The sequence below is a fragment of the Cebus imitator genome, unplaced genomic scaffold, assembly GCF_001604975.1.
Source record: "Cebus imitator isolate Cc_AM_T3 unplaced genomic scaffold, Cebus_imitator-1.0 Scaffold198, whole genome shotgun sequence".
In the NCBI taxonomy this organism is placed as follows: domain Eukaryota; kingdom Metazoa; phylum Chordata; class Mammalia; order Primates; family Cebidae; genus Cebus; species Cebus imitator.
The window spans coordinates 1852068-1866730 of NW_016107513.1; the positions used below are offsets into that span (position 1 = coordinate 1852068).

At 42.1% G+C, this 14663-nt stretch overlaps 1 protein-coding gene across 6 annotated transcripts in view; it reads left to right on the plus strand.

Moving 5' to 3' along the window:
* The window catches only part of TRIM55 (tripartite motif containing 55), a 48461-nt gene that overhangs the window by 2826 nt on the left and 30972 nt on the right, over positions 1-14663 (plus strand). For all 6 annotated transcript variants that reach the window (XM_017547480.1, XM_017547475.2, XM_017547476.2 and 3 more), the window contains 2 exons: positions 4904-5069; positions 7003-7098. In XM_017547480.1, coding sequence (XP_017402969.1) covers positions 4904-5069; positions 7003-7098 — 262 coding nt within the window. The remainder of the gene's footprint in view (positions 1-4903; positions 5070-7002; positions 7099-14663) is intronic.

The window sequence follows — 14663 nt, forward strand, 5'->3', positions numbered from 1 at the left end:
ACTTAACCAGCCAATTAATAGCCAATTAATTATTAGGTTGATGCAAAAGTAATTGCGATTTTTGCAATTACTTTTCACTGCCAAAACAGCAATTACTTTTCCACCAACCTAAAATTAAGAGAGTTTATATAACAAGAGTTTCATTGCTAATCCTAAGCCTTGCACAGAATAGTTGCTCCATAAATCCTAGCTGATCAAGCAATACCACAAATATTCTTACATAACAAGTTTCAGAGCTAGTACAGTGCCTTGCACAGAATGATTGCCCCATAAATCCCAGCTGATTAAGCAACACCACAAATATTCTTACATGTTCTATTTATTGCAATAAATTTATGTTTTGTTACTTGTCACAGTGGGAACTTGAGACATGAAAAAATGGCAATACTTGTTATAAAATCCAGAGATGTTAAAATTTGCAGTATTAGTAAAACTACAAAACACATCTTCACCTAATTATGAAGTTGGCTTGCTGCAGCTGCCAAAAATAGTACCTAGGGCTGGGAAGTAAGTTGCATAAAAGCAATGAACCAAATTTCCAACAATAAAGCTCATAGCTGAGTGGACTAGGGATGCTTTTGTGATTTTCTGTGATTTTGTTATGTTGTTTTTTTCTTGAATTTGAAACTTGCCTGTGGGAAAATTTTACTTGGTAGCAAAACCACAAGTTGCACAGAGCACTTGGCCACATGTCTGGGAGGAAACACAGGTGTCCCCTGGGGGCAGGAAGCCTTACTAGACCAGAACCTTGAGCCTCAGGGTACATTAGGTAACCCTAGAATGATCTTGTTATATAGAGTGAGAAGAGTTCAGCTGTGGCCATTGGAAGGGGGTGGGAGTGGTGCCAATCACAGACTGAGATGTTATTGATCAACTCTGACCTCCTGCAGAAAGGCTGGAGACTGTAGGTCTCCACAAAAGCTGGCATTTTTGTCCAGAATTCTGCATGGTGCCAGACTAGCCACAGTTGGGAGTAGGAGCTGGTAAGAGAAGGTACTATTTTGGTTATATTAATAATTAGTATAGTAATAATTAACTTTAAAATATAACAAGTAAACTACTATGTGCTATGTGCCAGACACTGTTCAGGGTGCCTGACACATGAATCATGTGCAGTTCTCTAATTCTCACAACAATCCTGTGAGATGTTGATTATTATAATTACTACTAAGCTATTAAAAGTTTTTAGTGGCTTAAAGTAATTAACTTACACAATTTTGAGAATTCAGTACAAGGCCTCTGAAGAGAAATGCAGTCTCCACCCTGTTCTCTCTTTACCCCCAACTCATTCCCCAGAGTCAGCCACTTTTAATTCTTTTAGCTGTTTTTCTGCTATTCATCACCAGTGACATGTGCATACTACTGGTATGCTGCTATTCTCTGATTTTTCAGTTTCAGACATTTTCTGTTGACTATTCACTGTAGATGATTAGGACTGAGCCCTCCTCGAATGGCTGGGCTTCACCATCTACTTGGGAATTCCTTTACCCTCCCGTGGGTTGAACTCCTTGCTCCTTGGATTCCACGTCTCCCTGTTTGCTGGCTTACTCTCTTGTTTTTATAGAGCACATCCTCAAGTAATCTCTTAAAATGTGCACAAAGTCCTTCTCTTTTCATCCTCTTCCACTCCATCACCCCCTACTTCTGCCTTTAGGACTCCCGGCTCCTGCAGTTCCAGACCCTTTCCAGAGTTCCATAGCTCAAGTCAGCTTGCTTATTGTAAGCTTCTCACTGCAGGAACATAGCAGAACTAAGATGCAACTCAAGTAGGTCACGTCCATTCATCCAGACGTTCCTAATTTCCAACATTTGGTTGACATCTCTCATTTGCTGTCATCTGTGCTCACTTTTTGTCCTTACTGATTTATGCCCTTTTATTTCCTTATTCTCATTTCACTGGGATTCCAGCAGAATAAATACATAAATACATACATACATAGATACATATATAAATAAATAAATACACACCTATATTCATTCTGCCACATTTGATTAGAAGACCCTTAATCCGATTTTTGATATGAGTAAAAATTGAGAACAAAATAGGTTAAGTAACTTGCCTAAGGCCACCATTACATGAAGAAGCTGAGCTGGAAAGAAGCTTTAAGATCAGTTTGGCCGGGCACTGTGGCTCATGCCTGTAATCCCAGCACTTTGGGAGGCAGAGATGGGCAGATCACCTGAGGTAGGAGTTCAAGACCAGCCTGACCAACATGGTGAAACCCCATCTCTACTAAATACAAGAAAAATTAGCCGGGCTTGGTGGCAGGTGCTTGTAATCCCAGCAACTTGGGAGGCTGAGGCACGAGAATCCCTGGAACCCGGAGATGGAGACTGCAGTGAGCCAAGACTGTGCCATTACACTCCAGCCTGGACAAGACCAAAACTCTGTCTCGAGAAAAAAAAAAAAAGATCAGTTTGACTGCAAAGCTACTGCTTGAATTGCCTCACCAAGACCAGATGCCCACCCCTCAGAAAACTCTAGAGTGATCCCAGGAATCTCAGAGACCAGAGACAGCAGGCTATAGACTCCTCAGTCCAGCCTACACTGAACAGTGAGAAGCCACGGCCAACGTTTAGCACTGGGCCCTGACCACAGCTATGAGCTCGGCTGCTCTCACCTCATAAACATGTATTTATGTCTTTCTTTTACATGCCATATCTGTCCCAAGTCTGTCACATGTTTTAAATTGTACAGAGGTTTCATTATACACTCAGTTATGAGTGGGTGGTGCTTCTAGGGCTGGGCTACAACCCAAATAAGAAAAACTCAGTGAGGAATATGGGAAATCGTTCGCAGTTTATATAGCACCATGAAAAAAATAAATAAACTGAATCACAAGCAAAACTAAATGTAGAGCCTCATGGCTGTTTTCACATTTTCAATATTTGCATATACTTCATAGACCTGTGCTCTATGACATTATCTCATCACAGCTGTTGACATCAGAACAGCATGTGGGACCCAGGCTGCCCACTCTTGCTTAAACCATGTTAATGACATGGTGGAGATACCTAAGAGGGAAGAGTTTAGAGGGGAAGAAGCCTTTGACCAGCCAGAGACCAACTCTCCAGTCCAAACCCCAGAGGGCAGTGTCATTTATTAAAGAAGTAATCAGGATGTTGTCTGGTCTCTTCCTCCGCCATTCAGGAGTGCCAGGTGACCCTAGGCTTTCCCCATATTTGCCATGACTTCTCTGGCTGGGTGGTGTTACACTAGAGCACAGGGAATACTGTCCATTAATAGGTCAAATTCCCTTTCATTGTCTCTCTCATTTGTGCAACAAATATTTACTGTGCCACTCCCTCTGTGTGAGGCACTTATCTGAGTACTGGAGATGCAGCAAAAAAGAAGATGCATCATGGCCCCTGCCCTCATGGAGCTGATATACTAGTGGAGGAAACAGACAGACCTGACAGGGAGATAATTTTCTCAATTGTGGAGTTGACTTTCCTTATTTGAGTTCCAAGTATGTGGTCAAATCAGAAGGTCATAGACTTCATGGAAAGCATATTGCTGCAAGACCAGACAGAAATTCCTTTTGCAATAATCAGATTCTAAAATTTTGAAACTGGAAGCCCATGCAATTTTCTGACAAGACTCAGGGCTTCTCCCAGTGTTTAGCCTAATCTCAAGTACTTGACTTCCACCTAGCAGCTTATAAAGGAACATCAGTGTCTTACAGAGGTACATCAGCATGTTTTCTGCCTTTCTCTGAGTTCTGGGGCTGCAGCTACAAGATACCACACATCAAAAACAATGGGTTTCAAACACTTGTGATCGTGATTCACAGTAGGAAGTGCATTTTATGTTGTGACTACCTATTTATATGGATGGATGCATACACACACACACACACACATACTTACACACATACACACACACATTTTTGTTTAAGTCACATATATACACACAAACATCTGAAACAAAAGTTTCAAATATCAATACTTATTCTTACCACAAGTAATTCATAGCATTTGCTATTCCATTCTATTTTTATTTTAACAATGCTGATCATAACTTCCTAAACTGATTTCTTGGCCTTTAGTAATTGATTTCATGGCTCATAAAAACCTGCAGTTGTTTAAAAGTGGATCTGTATAACAACAAAAAAAATGTAGTCCCAAATCTAAGATGTTGCTAAATAACTATGTGTTTGGAAATTTTAAGAAAGCCTCTGGATTTGGATTTGAATTTTTCAAATACTTCTGTAAACTATTAACAGCCTCAGTCATTAGATAGGATATATCAGAATTCCTGGGATTTATATAAGGAGGTACACTCACACTTCCAACCAGTACTTGAATTAATAATCAGAAGATTTCTGTTCCCTGTAAGCCACACCTATCCTCACTCCTTCAGGTGAGAAGGGTGTTTTCTGGGGACAGAGGCTATAGAGGTGGGATCTAGCTCAACCCAAAAGCTGGTGCAAACTTGACCGTCAGTTCATCAGCAACTTCCTGTTCTTTGTCCATAATGGGAAAGTGTCCCTTGAGAAACTCATGAGCGTGTAGACACAGTGCTGGAACACCTTCCTGATGGCTCACCAGGGTCCAATGTTCAACTTTCAGGAATTTCACTAGCAGGTTCTTCAACCTTAGATAACTTAAAATTGTCCACGTGGAAATACACCATGGAAACCGGCAAATGGTACAAATCAGTCTCTCCACGTCTCTGTCCCCACCCCAAGCAAGGTTGTGAGAGATTTGCCAGCACCTCACTGCTAAACCTGTAGGGAAGCTGAATTTGGTGGGCTCCAAGCACATAAAAGGGCCCCTGGGAATCTTCTGGAATAGAGTTGCTGGGTATACAGGGAGGAGAAGGAATTTGCAAGGCAGATCACCAGTCTCTGCTCTGCCCCAGTGAGAGCTGATGGACATTCATCTGCCTACCTCCTCCCAGGCCAGAAAAGAAGTCTGACCAGCCCATGTGCGAGGAGCATGAAGAGGAGCGCATCAACATCTACTGTCTGAACTGCGAAGTGCCCACTTGCTCCCTGTGCAAGGTGTTTGGTGCACACAAGGACTGCCAGGTGGCTCCCCTCACTCATGTGTTCCAGAGACAGAAGGTAACAGAGCTGCTCCCTTCCTCCCACACCCCATCCCCATCCCCACTCCTCAGGGCCTTCCTGGGGCCAGCGTGAGTGTTTCCTTGTGGTGGAGGAGGAAGCCCAAGTCATACAGGGCCACGGAACACTGGAGGGCACGCAAGGTCTGCAGGAAGATATGTGCACAGTTGTGCACAAGGCACACACTACATTCCCTGGAAGGTGGGGGGGAAAAGCCAGATAGGGGAGCGGTGCCCAGGTTCAGGAAGGGGTGCATAAGGACAGGGTCCCTATTTTTGTGCCCTTTGGAGGTTGCTGAAGATGAGCAATGTTAGGGGACCCAGCAAAAGCTCAAACTGCTCAAGATAATGTGAAGCTTAGACTGCAGATAAGAAAAGGACAGTTTTTTACCCTAGTCACAGAATACTTTTTTTCATCCACCCATGAAAGGTTTCTTTGGCCCTCCTCAAGTCCTTTTCTCCTGCACTCTTAGTGAGGGAGGGTTACAATAGTGACATGCAGTTATAGAGCAGCTTTAAAACACAGCCTTGTGCTGGCCCTCCTGTCACCCGCGCCAGTTGCCTAAAGGTCCCTTTGAGTGTGGTGCGTCCCCCTGATCCCAGGGCCTCAGCTGTAGCCCCCTAATTCTGACCAGAGAGAAAGAGAGTGTCTCCATCAACACATTACCAACCTGCTAGCCTGGTTTCATGCACGAGCAGGTCAGAATTTATCCATCTGGTATAGATAAAAGTGGAGTCAGGTACTCCAGTAGGTGCAGCCACTCCAGGCACTGAGAATTTGAGCAGTTCCACCTCTCAGTATCTTTCATTTAGACTAATCAGTGTTTTATTGTGAAGATTAGTGTTGGAATCAAATTTGGAAGCAAAACTCTTGGGCAACACCAATTACAACCAGTGGCCACTACGTGCTAAAGAGGCAGGATTTTTCAAGTTATCCACAACATTTGTTTATTTTTCAATGCAGTTACAATTTATTCCCCCTTCTCTTCTGCCCACCTCCCCTAAAGTCAAAGCATGATAGAACTGGATGGTAGCTGTTTCACACTCCTCCTCTCAGAGCCTGGAGACTCATGTGAGATGGAGAGAAGGACAGACTGGTGGGACCCCCATCCTTGCTCCTGTTTGGCCAAAGCAGCTTCACCTCCATATTAGCTTTCATTTGAAGAAGGTTCTGCAGCTTTAAAATATTTTATAATCACTGTTCTGGTCCAATCTTCTCTTTCTAAATGTGAGAAAATTAGGTTCAAAATCAAATATATGTTTTGCCCAACATCATAGAGAAGTTGGGAGTAGAGTTGGACAAGGCACATGGATCTCCCAAGGGCCCATCCAGTGCTCCTGGTCACTCCATCAGCCAGCCTTGGGAAGGGGGCAAATAGGAACAATGGAATCTCATCCCAAGTCAAAAGAGCAAAGGAATTTCAAAGTTGACATTTCTCCCCTAGAACCAGTTCTTTGTTTCAGTGCGAAGTCTGTAATGACTTAGTCTAACGTGTGTTTGCATCTGTATACACTATATTATTATGTTTATAATAAGTATATGTTAAATAAATGAGTATTTACTATATACATTTCCCAAGTAAAACTGACCCTGAGTTCCACTAGGTAAAGAATTCCATTTGGGTCCCTGAAGTCACATATTGGGCTCCATGCCATTTATAAACAATACTTAGAATTGTTTACCTTGAACATGTTGATCTCAATATTAAGAATGTGATGAAAACTATGAAACCTTTTTGTGCACAAATGCATTCATACACAAAAGTTTGCTTGCAATATCAGGCAGTCCACAGGCCTCCAAGCTCTCCCTGTTACTCCTTAAGGGTTGCATGGATCCTAAACTAAGAACCCATAAAGACAATATTATGACCAATACACAATCGGGGTGACTAGGAAACCCCTAAGATATTGGGTTTGTGTTTTCTCTTCATTAGTCTGAGCTCAGCGATGGCATCGCCATCCTTGTGGGCAGCAACGATCGAGTCCAGGGAGTGATCAGCCAGCTGGAAGATACCTGCAGAACTATCGAGGTGAGTCAGGTGACTTCCACAGGTTCTCAATCAAGCCTGCGACACCGGGTCTTTATGGCTCCCTCAGTGCCACACTAGACATCCCTATTCCAACCTTTCATTCTTTGCATCTAGAATGGCCTCCTTCCTGATGTCTCTGAAATATTCACCTCCAGCACAGAAAGAGACATTACCACAGGAGTCATGAGGCAGATGTTACCACAATTACCAGGGTTATTGTTGCATGTGTTGTTCTTTCTTCCTTTGGAAAGATTAGCTACAAGAAAAATATATTCCCCATCATGGAATTCAGTGTTGTTGCTATTATAGCAAGCTTTCTTGGTGGAAATCTAAACTGTCTTAGGAAATTCTCGCCAGTGCTTTAGACAGTCATATGCAGGTTTGAGCCGCATACCTCCACTCTTACAATGGTGCTGCGAAGAGGCCATCAGGAGGAGAAATGGCTGTAGTTAGAGAATGGCTCAGTGGTGGGAGCTCATGGAAGCCAGAGTTCTGGCTCATCTCCACTTGCCCTCTGCCTGGCCCAATGCCTGGCAAATATTCAACACTCAAAAAAAAATTTTTTGCTGAATGAATAGATGAGTGGCTGGTTGTTTAGTTCATATTTGGGCTTGCCATACAATAAATACAGCAGATCTACATGTCCCTCAAGATCAAATAACCATGCTATGACTAGAGGCCTTTAAAGTGTAGAAACCTGAAGAGGTTTAGCTATGTGGCAGATACCTTTTCAGGAATTAAAGATTCACCAACTAGTTACAACCTGCTACTCGGTGCAGGTGCAAGACACCTGGGTTCAAGTCCAGGCCTGGCTCTGTAACCCAGAGCAGTCCATTACCATCTCCCTGCTCTAAGCTTTGGGGTTACTGTTTTTGTAGTTGGACCTCTGTGCAGAGTGGAGGTGTGATGCTGCTCAGTTCACGACATGTAGTTCTCATTGCTGTGTGCAAGGCCTCTCCATAGATCGCCACTCTAACATGTTTGACATTCTGTTTGTGTTTTTATAAAATGTGTATTGTGTAATATGCATGTCTTTTAATTTTATAAATGATATTGTGTGGTATTTTTCATTCTGCTTCTTAGTTTTTAAAAAACTAAACATTAGGCTTTTAGTTTTTTTGTTTGTTTTTGAGATGGAGTCTTGCACTGTTGCCCAGGCTGGAGTGCAATGGTGGGATCTTGGCTCACCGCAACCTCTGCCTCCCGGGTTCAAGCGATTCTCCTGCCTCAGCCTCTCAAATAACTGAGATTATAGGGACCCACCATCACATCTGGCTAATTTTTTTGTATTTTTAGTAGAGACACGGTTTCACTCTGTTGGCCAGGTTGGTCTCAAACTCCTGACTTCCTGATCTGCCTACCTCAGCCTCCCAAAGTGCTAGGATTACAGGCATGAGCCACCACACCCAGCCAGCATTATGTTTTTAAGTTCCATTCGTGTTGCTACAAGGAGATTCACTTCCTCAGTTTTCTCCTCTGCAAAAATGGAGCAATCATGATACTTACTTTATAAAGTTACTATGAAGAATTAAATAAGCAGAAGCAAAATGCTTAGCACAGTGCCTGGCATATGGTGAGTGCCCAATAAATACTGTTATTATTATTTTATCACTAGAAAGGCAAATTCTATTGAAAGCTAAAGGCTATTTCCTAAATGAGGGCTTTAGGACATTAGCTATAATTATTTCATTTTAAATTTGTACATCATTAAAATCAATCTCATTTCTTCACCACATTCATATTCCTGAAAAGATCCATGATCAATCTGGGATCCATTTATAGAAGGAAGGTTTTCTCTTGGTGAAGAGCCGAAAGAGATTTGGAAATAGACAGTACAAACTTCTTTCTTTGTACTTATTTACAGTAGAGGCAAAATACAATTCAGTCATATGCTGTGAATCACACTCCAGGGTGGTACCAAGCTGAGGTTCGAGTTTATAAATAGGAGCATGTTGCTTGTGGGTGAGCAAGGTAATCTCAGGGCTTTACTGAAGATGTCTGTTGGAAGGAACAGGCTTTCTGTCTGGGATGGAGAAGCTGGAGAATGCACAGGAGAAGAGCCCTGTGCAGGGGAAGGGGAGCATATGAGCCTTAAGCAATTTGATTCTTGAGCAAATGCAAATGATTGGGGCTCCATTTAGCCAGCATCAGAGGACACCAACGGGGCCTCAGAGATTTGACAACAGGTTTTCTTCATAGAAGCCGGTCAGGGGCACAGTAGGAAGTGCTGTTTTTATTCCCTGAAATGACAAGAAGGAACAGGTTTGAAGTTCAATCAGCATAAGGGATTAGTGCAGATGTCAGGAAGAACATTCTGGCAGGGAAAGGCAGGATCATTACCCCCATTCTTATTGGCAATACCATTCATTAAACATGACACACTTTTCTAATAAGTATTTTCACAGGTGGCTAAAGGAGGGCATATAATCACTCTCTTCAGGACTTTACGATGAGACCGCAAATTGGCAGGAGTCTTAAAAGTTCATCTCTTCTACCTGTTTATTTCATTTCTGGGACTTCAGGAAATAAGATGAAAAAACATAGCAAATATATGTTTTTATTTATTATTTAGGATGTATGTTTATATATAACAATATAGAAAGTACAGTTGTGTAGCATGTAACATTTTGGTCAATGATGAACTGCATATATGATGGAAGTCTCATAAGATTATAGTATCATATTTTTACTGTAACTTTTCTCTGTTTAGATATGCTTAGATGCACAACTACCATGTATTACATTTGTCCATAGTATTCAGTACTGTAACATGCTATACAGGTTTGTGGTCTAGGAGCAACAGGCTGTGCCATACAGCCCAAGTGGGCCGTAGGCTCTGCTGTGTAAGTTTGTGTAAGTACCCTCTGTGATGTGCACACAATGAAATTGCCTAACGATGCACTTCTCAGAACATACTCCCATAGTTAAGCAACACGTGACTGTGTATATTTATATACAACCTCCTATACATTCATGGGAAGAAATCAGGAATGAAAAACACCAAAAGGTTAAGGCAGTGAATAGTGGGGCTGCAGGTGATTTTCAGTGCCTCCCTTATATTTTTATAAAGTGAGTCTGACATTTTTAATAACCAGCAAAATAAAGAATGAGTGAATATGATTCACATGAGCATAGCTGTCTCAGATCAGTTTAGGTGGTTCATCTGGAGATGCAGAGACTGTCTCAAAGCCCCATGGAGGTCTCTGACTTTATGATTCCCACTTCACACATTAACCTTCGTTTGAAGGATCCCTGAGGACAGGGATGGCCACAGATGGCCACCATGTGCATCTGTCATCGCTGAGGTGACCTCCCAGAGCCAGTGTCATATCAGTGGGCAGATCCCAGAGGCTCAGCTTCTTGCCAGCCTTCAAGGCAGGACAATGTAGAGCAAACCAGGTCCTCAGCTTGCAGTGAAACGGTCCTAGCTTGAGCACCAGGTGGATTCCGAGCCAGGGTCAGGGCCACAGAGCTATTGTGTCTCCTGTTCTGCCTGGAGTTCATTTCCCTTTCTGGCTTTGTGCACCACCTGCCCAGAAACATTTTCTGAGAAGCTATGCGTGGTTCCTGACCAGGGGGTGGGGAGCTGTTGTTAAAGAATTCTCTTTTCTGATTGGTGAAGACCTCCTTAGGGATGAGAAATGAAGTAGTCCCTGGGGTGGGTATTATCTTTCCATAATTACACCGGGGCCCTGACACCTGCCCCAGAGTCCTTTGGTGGCAGTGTCTTCCTTGCAAATGTCTAATTTTGTCTCTAATCATGGGAGGCACCTGGCCCAGGACCAGCCCTGGAGCAATGCTGAGCTTAGGGTAAATAACACTGTGGGCTCATTGTTATCCTTTAAGAATAATGTCTGCAGTTAACACGAAGTTACAGTGATAACGAAGAAGGCTTTGAGGAGGACTATAGTTGCAAAAAGGCAGACTGAAAAGGGAGTGGCATTTTCCCTTCCTTGCTGTGGGCTAATGGTGAGTGGAGGAGCCATGAGTCTTTTTACCTCTGCTTCTTGAGAGTGGCCCAGCCTAAGACGTTCCCTGAACTGTGGACTTCAGGGTGATGGAGGGCTTCTGGGCTGCTCCAGATGAGCCCAGCATGATCTGAAGCTTCACTTGCCTTTCTAGGCCTGTAGATGTTCTGGGATGGGATGGGACTGGATTGGGGGCTGCCTGTAGGAATGGAAATGTCCACTGGGGTGCTCTTTGCTTTCATTCCTCATCCCTAGAGAACACAATCTACCTCTTGCAGACTTTATCAATGGCACTTATCCTATGTCACTGGATACTTAAGGGCACAGGATGTTAATACTGGCCCTCCCCACGCAGTCTGCCAGGCCTAGAAACATCGCTGTTTTGTATAAATGCCTGTCTAGGGGAAACTGCTCCAAGTTGAATAATAAATATTTGATACTGAGCATTTCCAATCTCTGAAAAATGACAACTTGAATAAAGCCCTCCAATGAATTTGCAGTGAGAACAAATCTGTTGTACTTCCAAAACAGTGATTTTACCCCAAATGGCCTTTTCTTATCTCTGAGACATTGTCCATGCCATTACAAATATGAAGAAGGAATGTAATTAGAATTGTTTAAATAGTATGCCAGAATTTTAAAGGCAATATATGTTTTAAAGAACAGATTTTGGCGTTTGAATTTTAGCACTATGGCTTAATTACATGACATTGGGCAAGTTACTTAAGCTTCCTGTCCCTCAACTTCGTCAGCATTCCAGTGGGGATGATGATACCGTCTTCACAGCCTTGTCATGATGACTAAGTTGAAGTAAGAGGCACATGCCAGGGACTTGGTAAATGTCATCTTACAGCCTCAGAGTCAGCTTGGAAAGCACACACTTATTCTGATGATGTGACCCAACTGGAAGCTCTAGAGATTCTGGGGCATCTTTTAAATGGTGTCAGAAGACTGTCAAGTCCTAGTTAATTGTGATGGCAGGACTGAGCAACTCCCTCTAGAGGGACATATTGAGAATGAATGGAGCTAGACATGACTTCTATTCTTTATCGAAGAGGCTTTGTGGCAACTGGAAATATTGGCAACTAAGGGAGACTGAGCCTTTTCTGGGAAACATGGTGACTACCCACAGCAGACCACAGTAAGACAAGCATCTGCGCAGCTTGACAAGTGGCTTTCACCGAACCATGGGGCTCCAGTCAGAACAGGCCCACCTGGCCCTCAGCCCTCATAGCGTCTACTCAAGAAGATTCTAAATAATCTGGACTAGCCCAGAAAACCCCAAATGCCAAGAACCCCAAGAGTTAAGTGTTAGAAATCCCTAAAATTATGGAATAATTATCCTTCGAACATGGAGCGGCAACATGAAGTATTAGAAAAGAGCCTGAGTTTGAAAGGCCTCAGACCCATGGCCACTGAATAGAGTTGTTTGCTGAGCACTACACAAAGGAACCAGTTGATGGAGGGCTGAACCCCAGCCTGGGTGCCTGGAAGATGGTGTCTTTCTAGTTTATCTGTCCCTTTCCTAGGGACATCCTAGTCTGTACTCATGGGACTTCTCCAAGTGCTTGTAACTGGAGCTTTATGAATGAAAGGCTAGATTTGATATTCTTGGAAGGAACTTCTTCCTTTTTTCAGTATTATTAATTACAGGCTGCTTTTTTTTTCTCTTTTTTTTTGGAGGGTTCGTGGGAAGAAATTATGTTTGTTTAATGAAGGGAAGTTTGAAGTTTCTTATTTCAAATGAAGGTATACCTCTGAACAAGCATGTCTCGACGAATGTTGGAGGAATGTGGTAGAGATATGAATGGGCCTAATCAAGCCACAATTGCTCAGTGACAAGTGGTGGGGCTAAGAGCTTATCTTCAGCTCTATTTTGGTCACAGAGCTGTGTTCCTTACATGGTAAGAGCAGTGGTCATTGTTGCCTTAGTTTTTTTCCTACTGTGGCCACCGCACATGTGCAAGCTAGTGCTGGCCTTTCAGGGCTAGGGCATGTAATGTATGTCTTAGTGTTGTAGATGACACAAGACTTGCCAGGAACAGAGGCAGGCACATCATAGCCTAAAGACTCTCTGAAATGTCTTCACATTTACCTAAAATTAGAGAGTCTTGGACCTGTAGAGTCAGAAAGGACCTTAGCAATTATACAATTCAATCTTTCACTGTACATATACAAACATATGAACAACTGTCCTGAGGTTCAGTGGTTTCCCTAAGGTTGCATAGCTATATTTTACGGTTTTTTTGTTTTTGTTTTTTTTAAAAAAAAAAAACAAAAAAAACATTGAATGAAGCAGAAGCTTAGACTGTCCACTTAAATACTTTTTTTTTTTTTTTTGGGAACAAAATAAAATTGAAGCTTTTGCATGAGGGCTGAATATTTCTAGATGCAAGTCATATTTTATTTTTTCATTCAGTCAGTCAATCTATATTTCTCAAGTGTGCATTATGTGCCATATTCTGTACACATAATGCTGGGAACTAGTGATGAGTTAAACATAAAAGTTTCCTGTTCTCAGGCAGTTTTTATTCTAATAGAGGAGTTAGACAATAATCAAATGAATAATAACATCATTTTAGAGAGTGATAATTACCTGAGAGAAAAGTGAGCCAATAAAAATCTAGCCATTAAAAACAGTGGTATGGTGGTGCTTTGCTTGGAAGGTTATCTTCTCTTTTAATATAAGGTCATCTATTGTTGCTTTTTCTTTCCGTGAAAGTTTCCCTTTGCAGTTGCATATCTTGTTTTTCTCATTACTGCTAAAATATAAAGGTGGCTAGAAATTGTAGTCTGCCAATTTTAACATTTCCATGATGGTAACAGTTAAGTGATGGCTTTAGATCAATGTTAAATGTTACCTACCCACTTCTAAGGAAACAACCACATGACCATCTGATTTTTTTTCTTTACATTCAGAAATGTTGGCATTGTTTAGAAACAATATCCCACCCATCATCATTTTACCACTTCAATATGGGAGGGATAATGTTTATTTTATAAAAATCACCCCTTTTTAGTATATTGCATCCACACTGCATTCTCCCTAGAGATGGGATGAATTTTATTTTCATTAAAGTATTATAGACAACTTTAATTTGGTTCTCCCAAGAAGCCAAGAAATATAACTGTCCCAGGAGACCCAGGAGGAAGGCTTTGCATGAGTATGCCCAGAGGCCAATACTTACTGCATCTGTTGTGGAGGTTACTTCACTTGCTAAGCACAGTCACACAGGTACACACACACACACAGAGGATGTAGGAACCACAGATATCAAAAGGAAGAAAATGGAGACTGTTTGAAAAGATCAACACTAAAGCTCAAAAAGTACGTAACTTGATTGAATTACTATGCAGAGAAGACGGGGGAAGGAGGGGCGGTATACGGCCCAAAATTAGGCTTAAAGATACATACCTTTTTACTCAAATAAATGAAAAAGTATGCTAAAAGCAAGGAGCAGTCTTTGAGATGAGGAAGTTTTGTGGAGAAGGGACAAACATGGTTGCTATCATGCTTTTGTAGGTAACAGTGGTCCTTTAAAGTGTGCTGTCTGCAGACATTTTGACAATACAAAAGTCCACATTTTTTCTCATCCC